The 22539-nt window shown below is 38.3% G+C and overlaps 5 protein-coding genes across 5 annotated transcripts in view; 2 read left to right on the top strand and 3 right to left on the bottom strand.

The window, feature by feature from the left end:
• Positions 1–25: 25 nt before the first annotated feature.
• LOC105380792 (RUN domain-containing protein 1) lies at positions 26–4368 on the bottom strand. Its single transcript, XM_048627487.1, has 2 exons — positions 2466–4368; positions 26–1710 (listed from the first exon to the last, which is right to left on the bottom strand). Exons 1-2 carry the CDS (start codon positions 4127–4129, stop codon positions 546–548), a joined length of 2829 nt encoding a protein of 942 aa, XP_048483444.1. The 5' UTR covers positions 4130–4368; the 3' UTR covers positions 26–545.
• Positions 4369–4590: 222 nt separating this feature from the next.
• LOC105380783 (prohibitin-2) lies at positions 4591–5875 on the top strand. The gene has a single exon (XM_011550386.3). It carries the CDS (start codon positions 4720–4722, stop codon positions 5617–5619), a length of 900 nt encoding a protein of 299 aa, XP_011548688.1. The 5' UTR covers positions 4591–4719; the 3' UTR covers positions 5620–5875.
• A 499-nt stretch (positions 5876–6374) lies between these two features.
• Positions 6375–6841, bottom strand: LOC105380772. The gene has a single exon (XM_011550375.3). The coding sequence runs from the start codon at positions 6755–6757 to the stop codon at positions 6446–6448; it is 312 nt and encodes a 103-aa protein (XP_011548677.1). The 5' UTR covers positions 6758–6841; the 3' UTR covers positions 6375–6445.
• Positions 6842–11311: 4470 nt separating this feature from the next.
• On the bottom strand, positions 11312–14295 carry LOC119692742 (PAXIP1-associated glutamate-rich protein 1). The gene is made up of 2 exons (XM_038114232.2): positions 13955–14295; positions 11312–11803 (listed from the first exon to the last, which is right to left on the bottom strand). Exons 1-2 carry the CDS (start codon positions 14163–14165, stop codon positions 11544–11546), a joined length of 471 nt encoding a protein of 156 aa, XP_037970160.2. The 5' UTR covers positions 14166–14295; the 3' UTR covers positions 11312–11543.
• A 924-nt stretch (positions 14296–15219) lies between these two features.
• The window catches only part of LOC119692685 (transcriptional regulator ATRX homolog), a 29922-nt gene continuing 22602 nt past the window's right edge, over positions 15220–22539 (top strand). Inside the window, exons 1-4 of the mRNA XM_048627136.1 lie at positions 15220–18157; positions 18353–18432; positions 21788–21969; positions 22344–22459. Coding sequence (XP_048483093.1) covers positions 15776–18157; positions 18353–18432; positions 21788–21969; positions 22344–22459 — 2760 coding nt within the window. The 5' untranslated portion in view covers positions 15220–15775. The remainder of the gene's footprint in view (positions 18158–18352; positions 18433–21787; positions 21970–22343; positions 22460–22539) is intronic.

A 22539-nucleotide genomic window follows, 5' to 3' on the forward strand; every position in this document is an offset into this window, starting at 1 on the left:
TGTAATGAAATTAGAAAAAATCAGCTTAGGAGATGCTTCAACTACTTTTTATTATTATTTAGTTTGAATACATTGCACAGCTTTGGTAGACTTCTTTGGTACATTCATAAATTTTTCAGATCTTAAAATGAGACAAATAGTGTTAAATATATTACAGGCTATAACAAATTGTACTTTCATAGTAACTACAACTTTACAAACATTGTATTCAAGTATTTAACCAATTCCCGACCCCGACACACAAACCCAAGTGCAAACTAAACTACAATTAAAAACTAGGAGTTGTAATAATCATCACAAATACTGATACAATACTTAATATAATTCTTTGGAATGGGCTGATACAATACTTAGTATAATTCTTTGGAATGGTTTTGTTACTTGTAAATCAAAACTGTTTACATTCTATCACATAAATATTATTTTTACATAATATAAGACTAGATTGGAAAATTAAATAAATGCAATTTATGATTCTTAAGTTTAGAAGGCATTGTAAATGATTGATTATGTAAGTAAAAATGATTATTCTTAACAAATGACGCCTACATAAATACATCTTTGATATTTTGGAACTGTTTCACTGCAAGGTCTACTGGCAAATCAAAGTTATATGGTGTCAGTCGATCTAAGCTTTGCAAAGCATCTTGGAAGCCAGTATTGACAACATAACTTGTGGACGAATAATACGCATCTACTAGTGATCGACATTTCAGCATAATATTTAACCAAATGACAAGTTTGTGTGCATTCAGAGCAGCACAAACAAAAGCTTTAAAATGTGCGTCATAACTTCTCTTGTAGGGAGTATGTGAGGCCAAGATACTGCCTATTGTACTCAGTAGACTCTGCTTATTGGAGATAGCTGTGCCTCCCACTATGTCCAAATTGAAGCTTTGGCTGAGCTTCCTGGCTGGTGTAGAGTTGAATGCGTCTCCATCATTCAGTTCATAGTACCTCATGATTACTTCCCAAATATGAACTAATTTATTGGATGAAGATCTTCGGACTGGGAAGCAACCTATAAGAGGCACTAGGGACATAGACTCTGGTCCAGTCAGGCCGTGGTGAAGCAGGTCCCGCAGGTTCACCGAGAGGTGGCGGCGGACCGCAGTAGTCAGTGGAGCATCATTGATAACCACACCACCTTCCTCTGACTCACTGTCATAGCTCTCAATGGTGGACTGAGCTGGCCTGTCCCGAGAGACCAGACTGAGGACCCCATCTATAGACATCTCTAGCTTGGCTCTCAAGTTTCCCCAGTGAATAACTATAGTAGAAGACTTGCTCTCAAACTTTTTATTGGTATTAGGAGAACAACCAAACTGCGACACAGTAAATATCTGTATCAATGTAGAAGCTTTCCTCATCAAGTTAATAGTTTCAGTTCTGAGATCATCATTGTTAATTTTACTTCTTGAACTTCTAAATGAACTTTCTGGCTTCCCAATATTTTTGGTCTCAATATTGATTTTTGGCTTTGGTTTCTCATTTTGCAGCTCTTCACTTTTCATGACTCTGATGAATGTTTGCATGTCTTCAATGTGGCCCTGCAGTTTAGCTATCACTTCATCTTTAGACAGTTGTCTGTCGGAGTACTGGCGGACGGCACAGTTGATTTGGTGTCTCAACTCGTCAGCAGTTAGAGGTTGATGGCAGCCCTCTTGTACGCTGCGGTCAATTTCAGTTCTGAGGTGCTCGATGAGGGAATAGTCATTTGAATGTTAATTACCTAATTTATTGTCTACCCCAGCATTTTGTAAATACTGCTAATGTAATCATCATGTCTGTTCTAAGATGATCTTTTTATTAAGTGTCTTTTGCAAGTATTCTGCAATATTTATGTTATGTAATATTTTTATTGTAATAAGTTAAAGTTTAAATATATGTGTATTAATTAAACTCATTAGTTTAATTTCCTTGAAGTAGTGGGGATGAGGAGTTGAATTTATTAAGACAAAAACAATTTAGGAGATGCTTCAACTACTTTATATTAATATTTAGTTTGAATACATTGCACAGCTTTGGTAGACTTCTTTGGTACATTAATAAATTTTTCAGATCTTAAAATGAGACAAATAGTGTTAAATATATTACAGGCTATAACAAATTGTACTTTCATAGTAACTACAACTTTACAAACATTGTATTCAAGTATTTAAACAATTCCCGACCCCGACACACAAACCCAAGTGCAAACTAAACTACAATTAAAAACTAGGAGTTATAATAATGTGGATAATCATTACAATTACTGATACAATACTTAATATAATTCTTTGGAATGGTTTTGTTACTTGTAAATCAAAACTGTTTACATTCTATCACATAAATATTATTTTTACATAATATAAGACTAGATTGGTAAATTATATAAATGCAATTTATGATTCTTAAGTTTAGAAGGCATTGTAAATGATTGATTATGTAAGTAAAAATGATTATTCTTAACAAATGACGCCTACATAAATACATCTTTGATATTTTGGAACTGTTTGACTGCAAGGTCTACTGGCAAATCAAAGTTATATGGTGTCAGTCGATCTAAACTTTGCAAAGCATCTTGGAAGCCAGTATTGACAACATAACTTGTGGACGAATAATACGCATCTACTAACGATCGACATTTCAGCATAATATTTAACCAAATGACAAGTTTGTGTGCATTCAGTGCAGCACAAACAAAAGCTTTAAAATGTGCATCGTAACTTCTCTTGTAGGGAGTATGTGAAGCCAAGATGCTGCCTATTGTACTGAGTAGACTTTGCTTGTTGGAGATAGCCGTGCCTCCCACTATGTCCAAATTGAAGCTTTGGCTGAGCTTCCTGGCTGGTGTAGAGTTGAATGCGTCTCCATCATTCAGTTCATAGTACCTCATGATTACTTCCCAAATATGAACTAATTTATTGGATGAAGATCTTCGGACTGGGAAGCAACCTATAAGAGGCACTAGGGACATAGACTCTGGTCCAGTCAAGCCATGGTGAAGCAGGTCCCGCAGGTTTACTGAGAGGTGGCGACGGACAGCAGTAGTCAGTGGAGCATCATTGATAACCACACCCCCTTCCTCAGACTCACTGTCATAACTCTCAATGGTGGACTGAGCTGGCCTGTCCCGAGACACCAGACTGAGAACACCGTCTATAGACATCTCTAGCTTGGCTCGCAAGTTGCCCCAGTGGGTAACTATAGTAGAAGACTTGCTCTCAAACTTTTTATTGGTATTAGGAGAACAACCAAACTGCGACACAGTAAATATCTGTATCAATGTAGAAGCTTTCCTCATCAAGTTAATAGTTTCAGTTCTGAGATCATCATTGTTAATTTTACTTCTTGAACTTCTAAATGAACTTTCTGGCTTCCCAATATTTTTGGTCTCAATATTGATTTTTGGCTTTGGTTTCTCATTTTGCAGCTCTTCACTTTTCATGACTCTGATGAATGTTTGCATGTCTTCAATGTGGCCCTGCAGTTTAGCTATCACTTCATCTTTGGACAGTTGTCTGTCGGAGTACTGGCGGACAGCACAGTTGATTTGGTGTCTCAACTCGTCAGCAGTTAGAGGTTGATGGCAGCCCTCCTGTACGCTGCGGTCAATTTCAGTTCTGAGGTGTTCTATGAGGGATTTGTGTTGAGTGTGTTCTTCACCGCTGGGGGGTTGGACGGCGAATCTCTCGAGTTCTTTAAGTTGGGCTTTGAGTCTGTCGACAAAGAGAGCTTGTTGGTCGCGCTGCCGGCGCACGCGGCGCTCGAGCGCGGCGCACTGGTCGCAGCCGCCGGGCCGGTCCCCCGCGCCGCACCCCTCGCCCGCCCCGCGCGCCTCACCCACCCCGCGCGAAGTGAACTCCTCCAGCGCCTTCAACATCACATCTTTCTCTTCAGGCGACGCTTTCAGGATCTGCCGCAGACGGAACTCGACTTGCGCGAGGTGTGACGTCAGAGAGAACACGGAGGACGACAGCAGCTCTTGCTCCTCCTCCAGCGCGTGGAGGCGGTCGCCGGGCGCCCCCGCCGTCTCCCCCTCCTCATCGCAGCTCTCCCGCGGCGCCCCCAGCGGCTCGCAGCGAGGCTCTTGCCAGATAGGAATACCTTCGCCACAGTCATCCTCGTAGTCGCTCAAGTTATCCATCAAAACTATTTACAACAACAACTAACGCATTATTCTGCTATTGATTATCCATGCCACTGTACTGAGCTGGCAGCGAAATAAAAGAAAATAAATATATATTTTCATTGGAGACTGAAAGGGAAATCTTCAGGAAAATTTGACGTTTCAGTTTCAGTCATGACATTTTATTGATAACATTCAAAGATAGCGGGAAGCTGTTATTATTCTAAGATTTGTTTTTCATGAAATTTCCTTGAATTTTTTACTATTGAAAAAAAATCTAATGATTATCGGCGGCAAGTTAACACAGCACCTGTAAGAATAAGAATTCTGCGAATTTTGCCACTAAATTCGTACCACCCACCCCCACCTAAGGAAATCTCTATAGGGAAATCCAAATGTGATAAGCTGATAAGTGTACGTCTACCCTAATTTAATTCATTCATTTGATCACAGATAACCCTTCACATACATAATCATTCACTCACTTGCTCTTTTTGTCTCTGGCTATTGCACAATTTGTGGAATAGAATAGGTTAGGAATAATTTCTTGTGATTTTCCTCAAGCGGCTGATAATATTACCTATTACTGTTATTGAATAGATTAAGAAATGGCTCAAAGTAAACTAAACGATATGGCTGGCAAGTTTGCGAAGGGCGGCCCGCCGGGGTTGAACGTCGGACTAAAGGTAGCGGCCGTGCTTGGAGCGGCGGCCTACGGAGTCTCGCAGTCCCTGTTTACTGTGGAGGGAGGCCACCGCGCCATCATGTTCAACAGAATAGGAGGCATCCAGAAGGAAGTCATGAGCGAAGGCCTACACTTCCGCCTGCCGTGGTTCCAGTACCCAATCATTTACGATATCCGATCCAGACCCAGGAAAATTTCATCACCCACCGGATCCAAAGACTTGCAAATGGTAAACATCTCCCTCCGTGTGCTCTCGCGACCAGACGCCAACGCGCTCCCCGTCATGTACAGACAGCTGGGCACTGACTACGATGAGAAAGTTTTACCTTCCATTTGCAATGAAGTACTGAAGTCAGTGGTGGCTAAATTCAATGCCTCCCAACTGATTACACAGCGTCAGCAGGTATCACTGCTCATCAGGAGGGAGTTGGTTGAACGTGCAGCTGATTTCAACATCATTCTTGATGATGTTTCTCTGACTGAGTTGAGTTTTGGTAAGGAGTACACTGCTGCGGTTGAAGCTAAGCAAGTTGCACAGCAGGAGGCTCAGCGAGCTGCTTTCGTAGTTGAAAGAGCCAAGCAGGAGCGTCAACAGAAGATTGTGCAGGCCGAGGGAGAGGCGGAGGCTGCGGAGATGTTGGGTAAGGCCATGGGAATGAACCCTGGATACCTGAAGCTAAGGAAGATCCGTGCCGCACAGAGCATTTCCAGGATGATTGCTCAATCTCAAAACAGAGTGTTCCTTCCTGGTAACAGCTTGATGATCAACCTCCAAGACCCCACCTTTGACGACCTCTCGGAGAAGCTCACTAAGAAGAAGTAACAGCTGGTGGAGGGAGAGAGCACCGAGGAGCAGCCGGTGCCGACCCTCACTGATGAAGAAGAGTTTGTTCTGCTACTGAATGGCACAACTTCCCACACTACTTAGTGCCCAAAGCATTTTGCTAATTAGCATTTTACAAATAAAGAGATAAGTCAATATTATGGATCAGAGATGTTGCATTTTACGTTATTTAGTTGTAGGCTGTCTAGTATGTATGGGAATCTGAATTTGCAATAAAATGGTTGTATTCCCAAAACTTGCTTTTTATTTAATAAGAAAAGCATTTACATAGAATTAAATTTGAGCTTTTATAATATGGATCCAGGATGTATCATATTATTTCATTGCACTCTCACTCCTTGTTGGGTTCGAAGATCATAGTGAGCATAATAAAATGTCCATTCAATGTGTTGATACTGATGAGCCTGCGTTATCCTTGGGCAAATCTTGACAGCATAATAATATTATTTACAAACCAGAAAATCGGCAATGAGAAAACAACATCAAGCGCTGCCCAAATTTATTATTGGTAGTCTTGCTCATGATCAAAACTGATAATAAGGTTATCAAAGGTTGTGGTGTTTAATAGGACAGGAAAATAATGAAGAGTCCCAGTCCACTAATCCAATCAATAATAAACTCATCATCAATGATGTGCCATACAGGTTTAAGCTTGTGAATCATACTTACTTATTTCGTGGAAACCAACAAGGTTGATTACCGTTAATAAATAAAATAAAATGAAAAAACCAGTGTATTAACAATTGATAATTTAATTAACTAATATTTTTAATATAAACACCTAAGTCGCAGGTCTTTTAAACATTCACTTCTTGAGCGCAGACGGCTGTGGGCATCTGTATTTCAGCATTTCGATCTCCGCTTCGAAGTAGCTCATGTTGTTGTACTGGAAGTACTCTGGCACTTTGTAGGCGCCAGACTTGTTGGGCTCCACTCCAGGGCCCACAGGCTGTGACGCAGGAGCTATGCAAGCGCTGCTCAACCCTGGCACGTTCGGTACAGAAGGTTGGGAAGAGGCAGGTGGAACATTTGTGGAGCTGGGAGAGCCCTGGTTTCCTTCACTATATTTTCGGAAAATAGCCCGAGCCATGTTCGTCTTTAGTGGGAATCTCTTCATGGTGGTGCCTTTGATTTATTTACGAAAATTTGTTACACAATCAAAATACCCAGCTTTGTGACTTGAGTTGAGTAAATATTAGTCTGTGTTTTGAGGTTTGACATTTTAGTTTATCGTACAGAGTAACAAATCGTTTCCTTATACCCCATTTACACTCTCGCACGAGTGGCGAGGCGAGCGACAAGGCGAGGGGCGAGGCGCGAGTGTGAACAGACGCTCGTGGCTCGCCTCCTCGCTCGCCTCGCCACTCACGGCGCTCGCGTCCGGAGCGGTTTTTGGGGCACGAGTCAAAGGAGCTCGCGTCGCACGCGAGCGGGTGTTTACACTCTCGCGTCCACTTCATTCTGGCTTCTACATCGTGCCGCGCAGGTTGTGTTCGTCGTCGTATAATTATAACGTAGTGTTTTTTCCTCAGTTGTATAATGGATTGGTCGCAAGACGAAACATTTAATTTCATATAAGTAAATATTTCAATAAAATAATAATAACAAAAAAACACTAAAACGTAAGAAATAAAAGCAGTACTTACCTGCTTAGATATATTAGTACTGTCACATAGAATAGGTCTAAACCATGTCTAAACCTTAAATTATTTCTTACGTTTTAGTGGTTTTTTGAAGTCGTTTTTTTATCATTATTTTATTTTATTACTTATTTATACTTAGTTTATTTGCAATAATTGACAATCAAAATTAAGAAGCAAATGATACCTATAAGTCCTACTAGTCAGTAGTAAACACGAAGTAGTTGCTATATACCTACCGTTGAGGAGTTCCCTTGACTACCTTCCGTTTCCATCATCAGATCAGCTCAAGGTCACCATCATATTTTTTTTAATGTTAAAAATATAGGTAAGTACCTATGTAGTTTCTAAAATTCATTAACTACAATCGGTTAATAGGTACCCAAAATGGAAATTCGTAGCCTGTTTTTAACCCTTTACCCACCCTTGGAGGTGGAATCAAAATTTGAAAAAAATGGGACCACATGGGATCTCAACCCAATACATAAAAAAAAGAATTTTCAAAATCGGTCCATAAACGGCGAAGTAATCGGTGATCATACATAAATTCTTTATTGTTGCGGCTAAAACTTCGACGTCCTTCATCGTTGCTAGCTCAAAGACAACTGAACTCTGCACGAGAGTGTAAACACCCACTCGCGTCACACGCGAGTGGGTGTTTACATTCGCGCCTCCACACGAGTGACGAGGCGAGCGAGGAGGCGAGGGCCGAGGCGAGAGTGTAAATGGGGTATTAGAATATGGAATCGAGCTGTAAACTTATTGTTTTTAGCAAGCGTCTAATAACCGCGGTTGTGACCGCAGAGAAAAAAAACACTACGATAGTTGTGGAAAGCAACGGCTGCCCGTACTTCGTAAGGGCTACTCTACTTATCTTCTAGCATTGCTATTCCAAACACTATTCCATTCCCTACTTTAGAGTCTTTTGTCACCATGATATCAAGGATTAGACCACTATCCACCATATCAGTCTCAAAGCTATGCATGGAGGACATCCCGCGTCGGGAGCGCGCCACCGGAGCTACAAAAACCAGTCCGTATAATATGTAGGGAGACTCACAAGAAGACTGTTTAAGATAATTTTAAGTTTTGTTTTGTTTTTGAAATTTTATGTCACTCTTGTGTGACATACACTGTTTATGTTTTACTAATATAAATTCACTTTAGTCAAGTCATTTTTGGTACCCCAAGATAAGGGCTGAGCCTAGTTTGGGGACCCCTGCTCCTTGTGATTAATAATAATAATATATCTTTATTTCAGGTGTAAAAAGCCCATATCATATCCTAATTACATTACATTTACATTCATAAAATTAAAAGATACAAAAGTTGGCCGTGTGTGAGATGTCCCCACATATTTATTTAAATATCATTGTGGTAAACATCAAATTAATGTCCAATTCAGACGTGTGCATAGATTTAGTTTAAGTATAATACCTTGTTTAATATAATTATAGTAAAAATGTAACATTTCTTTTGCGCAATAAAGATTTCTTTATTATTATTATATATTTATTAATACTTACTCCTTCCATGCACCCTGGTTCCTGGCTGGTTTATAAAGTTATTATTTATGTTGTTTGATCATTGACTTGCTATAGGGCCACTTATGTTCTTAGGGTAGGGAGGGCCCTATCAGTTGGGTAGTGTAAAGTTATTATTATTAATTTATTTTTTTGGCAACATAGAATGCACTAATGTCAAACTAAACTAGATATTTTGTACCTATGTGCAAAAAAATATTGTCATCTATAAAATATGCCGCGAAAAATCAAAAACATTAATGATCTACTTAAACTTCAAAAAAGAGGGTGATGCAGGTAGTGTGCCGTTACAGATAATAAACTAGGTCCAAAAAAGAACAGCTGATGCCACTAGATCCGGCATAGCAACAGTGTGGAGGATTTCTAAAGAAGCTACTAGCTCTGGATTCCCGGGGGAATTTAAAACACCTGGTCAAATAAGGAGTAGTGTTAAACGGGTTACAGGTATAAATAAATTTGACCTGGGTATCATAAAGTGAGTTATGCACAATTACTTTTAATTTACCTGTAATTTGGAAACTTCGAAACAAATTAAGACAAGATTATAACATCAACATCCTAGGGTCAGAGAAGAGTTTAAAGCGGTTAATCCGCAGTAAGTATAGGGTTTAAATCCACTCAGGGGCCGTCCATTAATCACGTGAGGTCGTTTTTCTCATTTTCTGACCCCCCCTCCCCCCTGGTGATATTTGGTGAGGTTTGGGACCAACCCCCCCTCCCCCCCCTGGATCACGTGTATTTTTTTGGAAGTCTATGTAAAGGCAATTTTTGACTAGAAAAATATAGGTCATAAGTACTACAAATCGTTAAAATTTTTGCGCCGTCCAAAATATCGGTTCAGAAATACCAAATTTTTGACAAAAAATTAATACACGTGATGTCTAACGAGAACCCCCCCTTCCCCCCTCGTGATGTTTCGTGAGGTTTTCAGTACCCCCTCCCCCCCTTTGAGCCTCACGTGATTAATGGACGGCCCCTCACACCAAAAATAATCAGAAACTTTTTATTGAAGATGCAAATGCACGTTTACACAGGATTACATTTCTTCATAAAATTTAACATTATCGTCAAGAGGGAAAGCCCATTATTTACACTGGTGAAACAAGCTAAGATTCAACTCTACTCAATCCAGATTCACAAAAGACACAAAGACGCAAAAAATCTGCTGCAAAAAAAGAGCGTGTGGTTATTGTTCCTGCAGGCTCGGAAAACGGCTTTATCAAAAACGTGATAGTCACTTTTAAAGAGCGCATATTTAATAAAGAAAATCGGGATTTTATTAGTTATGAAAATTATGAAAAATGGCTTCGTACACAGTACCAACCAAACCAATACCAAATAACTATCCCACAGCATTCGGTAGTAGTGGTCAATTACGATTTATACACTAAAGTTCAATTAACTCAGCATCATCAGATCTACTAAAGCTGCTAACTAACTAGTTAAAAGAAAATAATGCTAATAATAATGTTAATTAACTAGTTAAAAGAAAATAAAGTCCAATACGAAGAAAAATTGTTAAAGCCTGAATTGTACCAATTACTTAATTAAAATAAATAATGAAAACCGTAACATTTCTTGTCTAGAAAAAGTTATGAATGAACATAATATGACAGTTACTACTTCAAATTCCATCTTATCACCCAGATCTCAATGCCATACATTTAGCTTGGTTTGATATAGTTAAAGCAACATATTGTTTCAAGCAAAAAAAACCTTGGAAGCGAAGGTAAACCTGATGGATGCTCAAGATTGGTCAGTTTTTTGTACAAAAGTAAAGGAAATTGCGAATGAATATAATGAAAGTGATCATGTGATACATGATGATGGACCAGCTACATTTTGACGATAACATAGATTTGTTTGATTTCAATGATGACTCCAATATTGATAAAGGGGTTTACCAGGAATCTGAGGATGACTCCTAAAGTTCATCATAGGAGTTGAGCATAATACACACACACGCACTCACGCCTTGTACTAATGTACTCCCTTGCGGGGTAGGCAGAGGTACATTGCTGCACCCACTTTTCGCCAGCGTGTTATGTTAGTCCCAATGTAATAGGGGGCGGGCCTATTGCCATTTTACGGACACATCCAAGACCTGAGAACAAATATTTGTGTTTAAACAAATATCTGCCCCAGCCGGGAATCGAACCCGGGACCATCGGCTCTGTAGTCGGGTCACTAACCACTACGCCATTCGGTCGTCATTGAGCATAATATCTTTGTATCAATAGGAGAACAAAAATCACTGTTTAAATTAATACACTTTAAATAATATATACCTACATCAAGCAAGCTTGTGTTTAGAGAGTTGTCAGGTAAGTGGGCAAGCAAGTTTTCAAGCTGCCTGAAGGCCTCTAGGCTTAACAACCTATATTTATATACTTACCTATTAATAATTGTATAATATGTATTGGTTTAATTAACCAAAACTTTCTAGTTCTTACTACCTAAAGTAATTGTTTAAGTAATATCAGAATATGTATTTTAATAAAAGTTCCATGTATTTGTATTATCAAATCATAACATTATGATGTATTTATTCTATCCCTTCCTCACACTGTAAGTTAACTATATTTATGCTAACCACTGATATTTGGATATTGCCATTATTTGTCAGGCATTTTTATTTCAAAATGTATACCATCATTCAGGTAAATTTGAACCACTTTAGTCATTTAAATAACTAAAGTAGTTCAAATTTCATTATATATCACATTTTTGTATTTGGATTATTGTATGAATTTGGTGATGAGGATGTATTAGCTTGTTTCTCCATCTGTTCAATCCTCTTATGTCTGATCATGTTTGACAGGATACCATCAAAAGATGTTGTTTTTTTCTTAGCTGACCCTCTTAATGTGTCTTCCCCTTCTCTCCTTACTCGAAGTCTCAAAGAACTGACTTCATCCATGAAGTCAAAATCAGACTTTTCTTCCCGTGCCGGTGACTGAGGCAGCTCTGTATGATCATCTGTAAATGGAAATGATGGTAGGTCATTTTCAGTTTCATATTCTTGCTGCACTCACTTATCTGGATGTCCATGATGCATAGTACCATGGTTTTAATTTGGCATCCGGCTGGTTAGATAGAACCAGATGTTATGATTATTTGATATCAGATTCTGTAATAAATCATATAGTGCCAAAAATTTATCTGTTCCGGTGAGAGCGAACTAAGTTGATCCATATCTCATTACTTACTAATGAATTATATGTTTACATAGATTAGATGGGTTTATTAAAACCGCAAGGATATATTAACACTACAGACAAACTTAAAATCTTAACCCGTATCTTCCTAGTGTTCCATTTTTCAAACGGTTACTTTGTTAATTTTTTTCTCGAATTTTTTAACGTATCTTTAAATTAATGCTTTTATATTGGCATTACTGACGTTGCTAGCTGTTATTTGAATAAAATACATTTCACTTCGCGCGGTTGAAAACGCGGTAAAACCTAAATTTATTTTGAAGTTTTAAGTGAAAATTATGGCAAAAATAAAAACGTAAGTAATTATGATGTCTACATTAGACTAGTGATAATTTAGGTTTTATACACATGCTATAATATTGTTATATCATGTCATAATACATATTTAGAAAAAAATATGAAAAATTGTGGCTTTATGTAAATTTTTATGTACCGTTCCATTATTGGAGCAGTAGGAACATACAAGTCGTAATCTTTATACATTAGGATTTTTACTTTATCAGTATTTCCTTGTAATTATGATATTATTTTATAGCAGATTGAATGTGAATTAGATAATATCTCAGTTGGAATAAGATGACGACTTGTTCGCGGCTGATATTTTCATCACACCTCCTGACAAATTCCAAAATAGTGACAAAGACAGCGGTCACGAAGAGTTTGCAAGTATAAATAATTTCTCTAGACATCAGTTACTGGCAAAAGCTGAACTCTGGGTCACCAGATCGTCTCAATCTGAGTCTAGGATAGCGGTGGGAGCGGTGGCAACTCAGTCGGGTAAGCGCCCTCTTCTAACTCCAGAGATGCGGGTCCGAATCCTGGCGCTGACATGTACCAATGAGTTCTTTGAATTGTACAATGGATACTATCGCTCTTACGGTGATGGAAAACATCGTGAGGAAACCTGCATAGTGATCTAGATTTAGCACCTCTAGATATGCACTCCAGAACCAACCCACAGTGGACCGGACCGGAAACCGATGGATGGACGTGGTGGGAAATGGTCCAAGCTTGAGAAGGCACTTTAGACCTTGGGGATATGCACAATGGTTCCACTCGAGAGAGCCAGGTGCTACTTTGGTACTAACACCCCCACAGAGAATAGAATAGAATAGTCTAGGGTATCGAAGAAGCTTGTAGAAAATGAAGAACAAGTGGAACCAACACCTTCCACATCGTCAGTGACGCAGCCTCCACAGCCTATATCCTCGTCGACGGTAACACAGGCTCAGCGCCAGCCCCCTCCAAAAAGAAAAAGTAGAACTCACAAGAGAGTGGAGGTTTCTGGATATTCCAGAAAAAGCTGAAAAGGAGTACCGTGAACCAGATTTCCTGGAAAACCTGGAAAACCCAGTGCATCAAATGTAATGTTGCTTTACATTACCAAATGCTCTTTTCTTTTTCGTACTCAATAACACATCCAATTATGTATTTTTACGTAATAATTATAAGATTTAAATAATATGTTACTTTATTTCTTTTCTCTATCTATTTTTTAACTTCGTACAATAAGTAAGAAAGTGAATACAATCGTTTTGTTTCCCAACGAAATCCATAACCACTAACAGTATCTTACATGTATGTATATTCCTACTGTTCCATTATTGGAACGGTTACAAAACTAAAAATCTAAAAAAGATATATTTTTTTTGGTATGCAGGTCTCATTATACACCTATAAGCCTGTTCTGATATGAGTTTCATAAAAATTGAACTTGTTTTACTATGGTTGGGATGATACGAGTTAAACAATAAAGAAATATTACACAATAATGTGAGCTCTTACTGGAACAGATAAGTTTGTGGCACTGTAAGTTGGCTTGACACCTGCTTCTTATTGGACAGATGCCAAGTTAACTCACTCGGGCTGTATTTTATACTATTAAATTACTAGTTCAAAAAAATTAGAATACCTTTATTGACAGTTACAGGCGAAGGAGCCTTCCGCCCCGGGCATTTCCATTCTAGTGGCAAAGTTCCAGTTTTATCAATATTATTGTACAGATCATCTAGCTCTGCCGGATCTGGTAACCACTCTTTTCCAATGTAAATGCCGGCTTTACTTATTTCATCGTCTGAGCACTGTAAATCCCAGTCATCACCTTGAATATCCACGGAACTCATTATAAAATTATGTATCTCCTTGGTTCTTTGTCAGTTTTCAAACCAGTTAGAATTAACAATTATCAAATAAATCCTCCAATCTCTACTTTTATTTCTCATCAAAACAAATATTTTATTTTGTTTGGTTCATTTTGACTTTGTTTTTTTTCTTATTCAGCCTGTGGCCCTGTGGGATTAAAGTATTTTTTTCTAAAAGCCTGACTCACACCACCCGAATTTACCATCCAACCGTTCGACATAAGCTGCGTACAGACCGGCCCAACGAACGCCAGCGAACGGGTTTCGTTGACCTTCTTTGCTGCAATCTGCCCTATTATGTATGATAAATTTGTAACATTTGTACAATAAAGAGTTAAATAATAATAATAATAAATATCCATCGTTGGGATTGCCGTTGGCGTTCGTTGGCCCGGTCTGTACGCAGCTATACACTTCATCCCGATCAAGGAAAAGAAATACTTCTCTACCGTAAAGGGCCGACACACTAGCAGACGCGGCTGACAGCGGCGACTGATAAGTGTGCACGGTCTTTTGGGACAGTTCGTGCCAGATCGCTCTCGGACGTCTGAAAGCTGAAGTTCAGTCCAAGGTTACGTCCTCGACTTACGTCCGATAGTTTGAACAGCGTAGTGTACATTACTCAGTCCAATCCGCGTCCGCTAGTGTGTCGGCACCTTTAGATTTACATAGCCTGCGAGGTGATTATTATTCTGAGTTCGTTTGTATGGGTCTATGATCTATGAAACAGAGAACAGATAATCTGTGTATTTTAGGCATGGAAAAAATTAAAAACTCTTGCCATGGTCTAGAAAATCTATGGTTTTTTTCACGACTGTTTTGGATAGTTTGCCTACCTAGCTTATTTCGCCGATTTTTCGGATTAGAATTGGAATATGAGCATACTTTACAGTTTTTAGATAATTTCTCAATATTTAGAATGTCTTGTTATCAAAGTTAAGTGCGTTCACTTCAGGAAGAAGCGTATACGGGCTGGTCCAGCAATTTACATGAAAGGTGCGTACAAAAAATAGTGCCTCTAGATTTTTTATTTTTACTAAGGTAGAAGTTTCTCTTGACTGCTATTGTATTATTCTGTCGTTTTATAAGACAGTAACGCAAATTTAAGTACAAGTTTGTGTTAAAATAGGTGTGTAAACGTAAAAAAATCAACTAGAACTAGGCATATATAAATAGTTGCCGCTATTTTGTATTTATATTTGTATATAATGGCTGTATAATGCGACCATTTTCAAAATACATAGCGGTATCGGTCGACAGCTAACTTTGCGTTCCGTTACTGCCAAGATTTATTGAGGTTTACACGTCTGAAGTATGAGTTATCTACATGTTCTTTCTTCGTTCTTTCTGTATTGAACACCAAACTCTATATTTTTCTGTGTATCGGAACGTTCATTTTGTACAAAATGTCGCCGGATAGTTCTTGTCGTGAGATTTATATCATTTTGTAGTGTGGTTTTTCGTGGAAATAGTTCATAATATTGCGGGATTTAAGACGAATGCCATAGCATTTCTATTTAGAACTGAAGATTAGTATAATAGGAAGACAAGAACTGAAATTGTGTTGAGTGTGTTGGCGCCAATTTTCCACTATGTCAGGGGAGGTTCCTGTTTGCGATGTGCTGCTGGAAGCGGCGGAGTATTTGTGCAAGCTCGGCGGCAATTTGAAGATCCGTTCGGAAAACCTAAAGGAAAAGCGGATAACAAAAGATAAGCTTCGAAATACCCATGCCGTGCAGAAGGCCGCCGACAAACTCTTACTTATATGCGAACTATCTAAGAAGTCGCTCAGTAATGTGGAATTGGGTGTCAAAAAGATCCTCAGCGTATGTGGTGTCTCTGCCAACAGTCAACCATCTACATCATCCACTTCATCGCCAAAAAAACCAGACAACCACCACTACCACATTATTAAATATGGTTCACGTAGACTGAAAATCAAACAAAAAGTGAATTTTCAACATTATGAATCTGTTAAAGTGTTTGCAAAGAGACTGCCTGCAGAAATGCAAGAAAAATACCCTGTATATTATGATTGTAAAATGTACAGGCTTAGAAAGAAGCGAGCCATGATTAAAAAAGATGAGGATGCTTCAGATGTAGACGTACATGATAAAAAAGACCATTTAGGTTATGAAAAAGATAGTGAAAGATGTACTGATAGTGAAAATAAGGATGTATCTTCTGAAAAAGATGAAGAAAGTCTTAAAAAGACCTCTTCGAGTGATAGAAAAACATCCGAAAATATTGCGTTAGACACTGAAGATGATGAAAAAGACAAAGGGAAAGCAAAGAAAGATAAACTTGATAAGAATAGTGAAAGCAGCATCAAATCTAAAGATAAGTCAGTTGAATGTGAATCTATCTCTAGTGATGAAGATAGGCAGGTGAGCTCTGAAGTTGTTGATAAAGGTGAAAAGGAAGATAGTAAAGCCAAAGATGTGGAAGGGACAGCACATTCAGACTCCAATCTTAGTGAGGGGGAAGAAAAAAGTACTCAAAGTCAATCTTTAAAAAAAACTGATGAAATTGTTAAAGCAGACAGTAACATACAACCAAAAAAACTGAAACGTATCAGATTTGCTGATAACTGTTCTAGCAGTGATGATAACACACCATTAAAAAAACAAACTACAGATATTGATCCTGAGCCAGTTACGGACAGAAAAATATCAGCGTCACCAGAATTAACTAGTGAAAACAGTAATATGAGTAATGAAAGCAATAAAGATAAGCCCTTGCTTAAATGTATTGATCTCACTAAATTATTAAAACCAGAAGTTGCAAAAAAGATTCAAGCCATTGAAAAATCTAATATGAGCAAGAAAAACAAAAATGCTCAGAAATTTTACCGGTCCGATGAAGCCATTCTTGATGATAAAAAATATTGGGAAGAGAAAAGAAAAGAAGTTTGTGCTTTTAAACCAAAACAGTTTATTATAAGTGTGACAAAACTACCAGAATTCTCTGAAGATTTTCTTAGCAAACATAATATAAAACGAATTATACAAAACAAGAAAGTACTAGTAGAAATAGGTGGTATAAAAGGTAATGAATTAGAACAAATTCCAGTGAAAGACAAAAATGAAGCATTTAATGAAGATATTGATTCTGATGCTGTTAAGGAGTCCAACAAGAAGGAAAAATCTAACAAAATGCTCAAACCTGATATAAATAAAGCAAAAAATGCTTTGCTTGATGACTCTGACTCAGATAAACTTGATCAGTCAAGCTCTTCAAAACCTGCAGCTGATACTGATAAAATAAAACATGCATTACTTCATGACTCTGATTCAGACAAAAACAATGAGGGAGATACTGAAGTAATTCATAACAACACAGAAAAATTGGTTGGTGATGAGAAGTCCACAGACAAGCATAATGTAGACAGTAAGCAAAATGAGTTGCAACAAGATTCGTCAGGTCCCATTGATAAAGATGAATGTGATAAAGCAGATAAGCTGGAAGAAACAAATGGAAATTCAAAAGATGATTCTGCCAATGTCAAAACATCACTATTAAGGGATTCCTCAGATGATGAGCCTAAAACACCATCAAATAAAGGAAAACATATTGAGGCATCAACACCACCGTCTAAAAGAAAGCGCATAATGGAAAGTATGAAAGCAAAAAGAATGCTCATGACTTATTCATCAAGCTCTGATACTGAAGATGAGCAGTTAAGAAATGCTTTAAAAGAAATTAAAGATTCATTGTTGGAAGGTTCTAGCGATGAACAGTCAAAAAGTATTATAGAAAGAATGCGAGCAAAGCGTAAAAAGCCTACATCATCAAGTTCTGATGATGACAAATTGGATGAAAAAATAAAAAAAGTAAAATCTAAGAAGAAACGCAAAGTAATGAAAAAAGAAGTCACCAAAGAAGAAAGTAGTCATTCTGGACAGGATGAAGATAATTCTACCATCAGTCAGGTGGATGGAAATATGGATGAAAACTCCAATTCAAGTAGTAAGGTGCGGTACAAGAAGTGAACTAGCCATACTAATGTAAATTAGATTCACTAAATTTATAATTAAAGGATAATATTAATGTTCATCTGATTTTTTATTTAAGTAGCTAGTAAATCATAATATAAATTATTAGGAAAATTAATATAAAAAAGGTTTGGATGTTTCATTTCAGTAACATACATCTCATATGTTTTGCAGATGGGCCGCTCTAAGGTGAAACCTAATGCCAGTAGCAGCCAAAATTCTGATACACAAGAAACTGACAAAGATATTGATGGGTAATTGTATTTGTTTTGTAATGGGAGTTTCTGTGAGTGTGCCTGCCTGCCTGATTTGTAAATAATAATTGTGTATAATTAGGGTGAAGGGATCTCAGCTATTGCAACACCCAGGCTTGCTGCTCCAGTTTACTCGGGAGCTATGCTGGCTGAGCTGAAATCGAGGGGATATGTACAAAGGTTCCACTCGAGAGAGCCACGTACAGGAACTTCACCCAAACGAGAATAGAATAGGGTGAAGGGTTAAAACTAACTTAAATGTGAATAGGGAGTAGGTATGTCTTACTTTGCATTCTTAATACAAACAGTAACTGAAAGTTTACCATGGGAAGAAAGGATTAGCCAGTTAGAATACTTGTCAGTTACTGACTGCCCAGGGTCGGCAGGACGTAAATAAATAGTTGATACCTCAATCAATGAGGCTCCTTTCATGCACCCCCCACTGCGCTTGAATAGCATGAACAACATTACTGATATAGTCATATGCTGGTATTATCTGCCAAAGGACCTTTAACGGTTGAGCTAATCAGGTTCCTAGTTGGATGCCGTGAACAGTGTTTCTGTGATATGGCTGGTGATACAGGCAGGATGACTTAGAGATAGCCCAGTGATTTCAAACAATTGACAACAACATGACGACCGAATGGCGTAGTGGTTAGTGACCCTGACTACTGAGCCGAAGGTCCCGGGTTCGATTCCCGGCTGGGGCTGATATTTGTTTAAAGACAGATATTTGTACTCGGGTCTTGGGTGTTGATATTTATATTTAGTATCTATCTATCTATGTATTTATGTAGATATATCAGCTGTCCGACACCCATAACACAGGTTCTGCCTAGCTTGGGGTCGGATGGCCGTGTGTGACATGTCCCCACATATTATAATTGACAGCTGCTGCCTGATGATGAAAAAGTTGAAACCGGTATAGTAGAGTGAGTATATAGGAACTGAGGGTCGTTTCATATACAAAGATAAGCTAGTCTATATTTAAAATACTTAGGTATAGTTGAAAGCCTTTGTTCCCAGCCAGTCACACCTCAACCAGTCACACTGTTACTCGTTGGGAATTTTATGTTCAAAATTCCCATCAGTCCACACTCTGTTACTCGTTGAAACACCCTTTTCCTTCATTCCCAACGTGTCACATACAACTGTAACACTGTAACTAGTTGGGACTATGAAAATAAAAATTCCCAACAAGTCACAGTAACTTGCTGGGATTTTCAATGAAGAATTTTCCACCATAGACCAAACCGATTATAGAATAGAATACACTTTATTTGTACACCCCAAAAGAATAATAAAATATACAAGTTGTAACTTAATTTGGATGCGGAAAGCTAAATATCACATCCAGTGGCGTGCTTTGGGAGAGGCCTACGTCCAGCAGTGGACTGCTATAGGCTAAAGATGATGAACCTAATTAGGGTACGAAAGGCGGTCCTATCACTAAAAGCGATCTCTGCCAGACAACCTTTGGATGGAGGGAATAAGAGATTAAGGTAGATGGCGCTAGTGAAACCTCATCAAGTCTTTTGAGCCAATACAAGAGTCCAATGGATCTGAATTCCACCATATGCGATAACTATAACTACTACATGGCTGTTATGCAAATTAGTAATATTAAGTTTTAACTAGTTTAAGTTTTCCGAATAAAATAAATAAATAAGTACGTAAGATCGGTGTTGGTCCCCATAATTTTCGCCATTATTTTGAGATCATCTGCATCTTCGGTCTATGTCCGAGGCGCGCCCGCGGTGTAAGCGCCAGATCATCATTAATCTGAGGTAGTTACTTCGGAAGTACCTAATTATTTCTTCATGGTGAAGCAGAGCAGATATGAGTCGATAAGTAAATATCAAACTGCCATAAAGTCACCTCCACGCAAAATTTGGGAAATGAAAGTTTTCATTTTCTTTATTATTTTGTGGCTACTGCTGTACTACCCACCCAGTATCTATCTATCATTCATAGAAAAAAAATGATTGGATTTTACAATTCGGTTTTGATTTTATAATTTTATTGTTAACTAGTTTAATAAAACTTATTTGATTGTTCGGAATAATTATTTCTATTTTCATACTTTTTCAAGAAACGAAAATAAAAAAAATCGTAATATTAAATCATAATTAATATCATATGTGGGGGTCTAAGTAACTTAAATTACATTTTCTTCTTCGTTTAGAAAATCATCTCGAGATTTAAACGCCTTACGGACATGAAATAAAATGCTATTATCCGCAAAAAGTCATCTCTATTTCAAAGCAACTTTAAAATGGCCGCCATTTCTAGAATATTGAGATTTGACCCCACATATGGGGGTTTTTTCTCGATGAAATTACTCGTAGAATCCACCCTTAAAGTTTGTCGGGTCCGAAAAACAACACACGGTATAAGTCACAGTACCTATCACTGGTTAGGCATCATCATCATTCATCATCACTGAATAAATCTTAACGAGTAACGGGAGAACAGTTGGGAATTTTCTAGTTTATGTTCCCATCCAGTTACAGCGGCTGGTTGGGAATTCAGAAATAAATCATTCCCAACGAGTAACACTCCCATCGAGTAACACTGTGACTAGATGGCACACTTTTCATGAAGAATTCCCAACTGTATACAGTGTGACAGGTTTGATGTGTGACTCGATGGGAACAAAGGGTTGAAAGCAGTTTTCCACGGTCACTTGATGAGCCTCCTTCAATGGACCTCATTCAATACGTAGTAGGGTATCCTGAATTAAATCACTGAGAGTTAAATATTGCCTCCAAGCAAACTAGATCTAAAATAAAGAGGAGTAATGGGACGGGACGTGGCCTCTACCCTAGATAAGGATGCATCGGATAAGAATCATTTGCGTTTATAAAAAAATACTTAACAAATTTCGATTCAAAATATGATTTTATACATTTATAAAATAGTAGCTGTTCCCGCGCGCTTCGCTTCGCCTTAAAAAGTTTTCCCGTGGGAATTCCGGGATAAAAAGTAGCCTATGTTCTTTCCCAGGGTCTAGACCATATGTATACCAAATTTCATTCAAATCCGTTCAGTAGTTTTGGCGTGAAAGAGTAACAGACAGACACAGTTACTTTCGCATTTATAATATTAGTAAGGATTGTTCAGCATGTTATGCTGCATTTGGGCACCAGTCACTAATAATTATGAAATATCATTCATCAATGGGCATTCATTTGAAACAAGCACTCTTACGGCGCGAACCCGAAATACATTACTTACAGAAAAAATACCGACCAACCATACTAATAGCAAGAAAGAAAAACGGGGAATGCTGCATGTTATTCAAAGCAAAGCTTCACCAAAAAACCGGCTTTTAAAACCGACCGCAATCTTCCAGGCTGACAAACCTGAAAACGCTTGCGCCGCGGCGCCGCAAAGACTCGAGTTCTACCAGCCGAGAGGAGCGACCACGCACGCGCGGCGCCCGCCTGCCTAAGGCACCCGCCATTGCTGAGGACGTCATGTTGGATGCCAATAGTAATAGCTCTGCTGAGGAGTCTGCGGGGGAAGATGCTGAAGGTATGTGAGATAAGGAGAGTGAAAAAGTTGGGGTAGCAGGTTATTGATAATTGGTGGGTAGACGTTAACTTTTCATTAATTGGATGAGGAAGAGGAGAGATTATTCTGGTGCTTCTAGGAGGCCTATACTCAGCAGTGGACGATTAAGAGCTTATGACGATTATTCGTACACACTACACACAAACATTCTCCTTACCCTTTCGTCGTTGGACATCAGAATATTATTATTTAGATAATTGCTGAAAATTTGTGGTGTTATAAGATGATCTTTAAAGTCATATTTCGATCTCCCAATTTTAAAAGGTTATACATATACATTAGGGAACAAACTTGGTCTGAGCAATCTCTTTACTCCTTAATCTATGATGTTTCAGAGCTACCGCCAGTGACCGTGACTGGGTTGAATGGCAGCGGCGCGATGGAACACCTGGCTAAAGACGACCTGCTGGACGAAAGTGACGCTTCCAGCTCACAGAATAAGAGCTCTGAGGTATGTTGTTTGTTGCTCGACTGTTTGTTATTTGTATATTGATTGTTGCTGGACGATAAAGTCTAGGAAATTATGACTAG

This window comes from Plutella xylostella, chromosome 18 (genome assembly GCF_932276165.1).
Source record: "Plutella xylostella chromosome 18, ilPluXylo3.1, whole genome shotgun sequence".
NCBI lineage: Eukaryota > Metazoa > Arthropoda > Insecta > Lepidoptera > Plutellidae > Plutella > Plutella xylostella.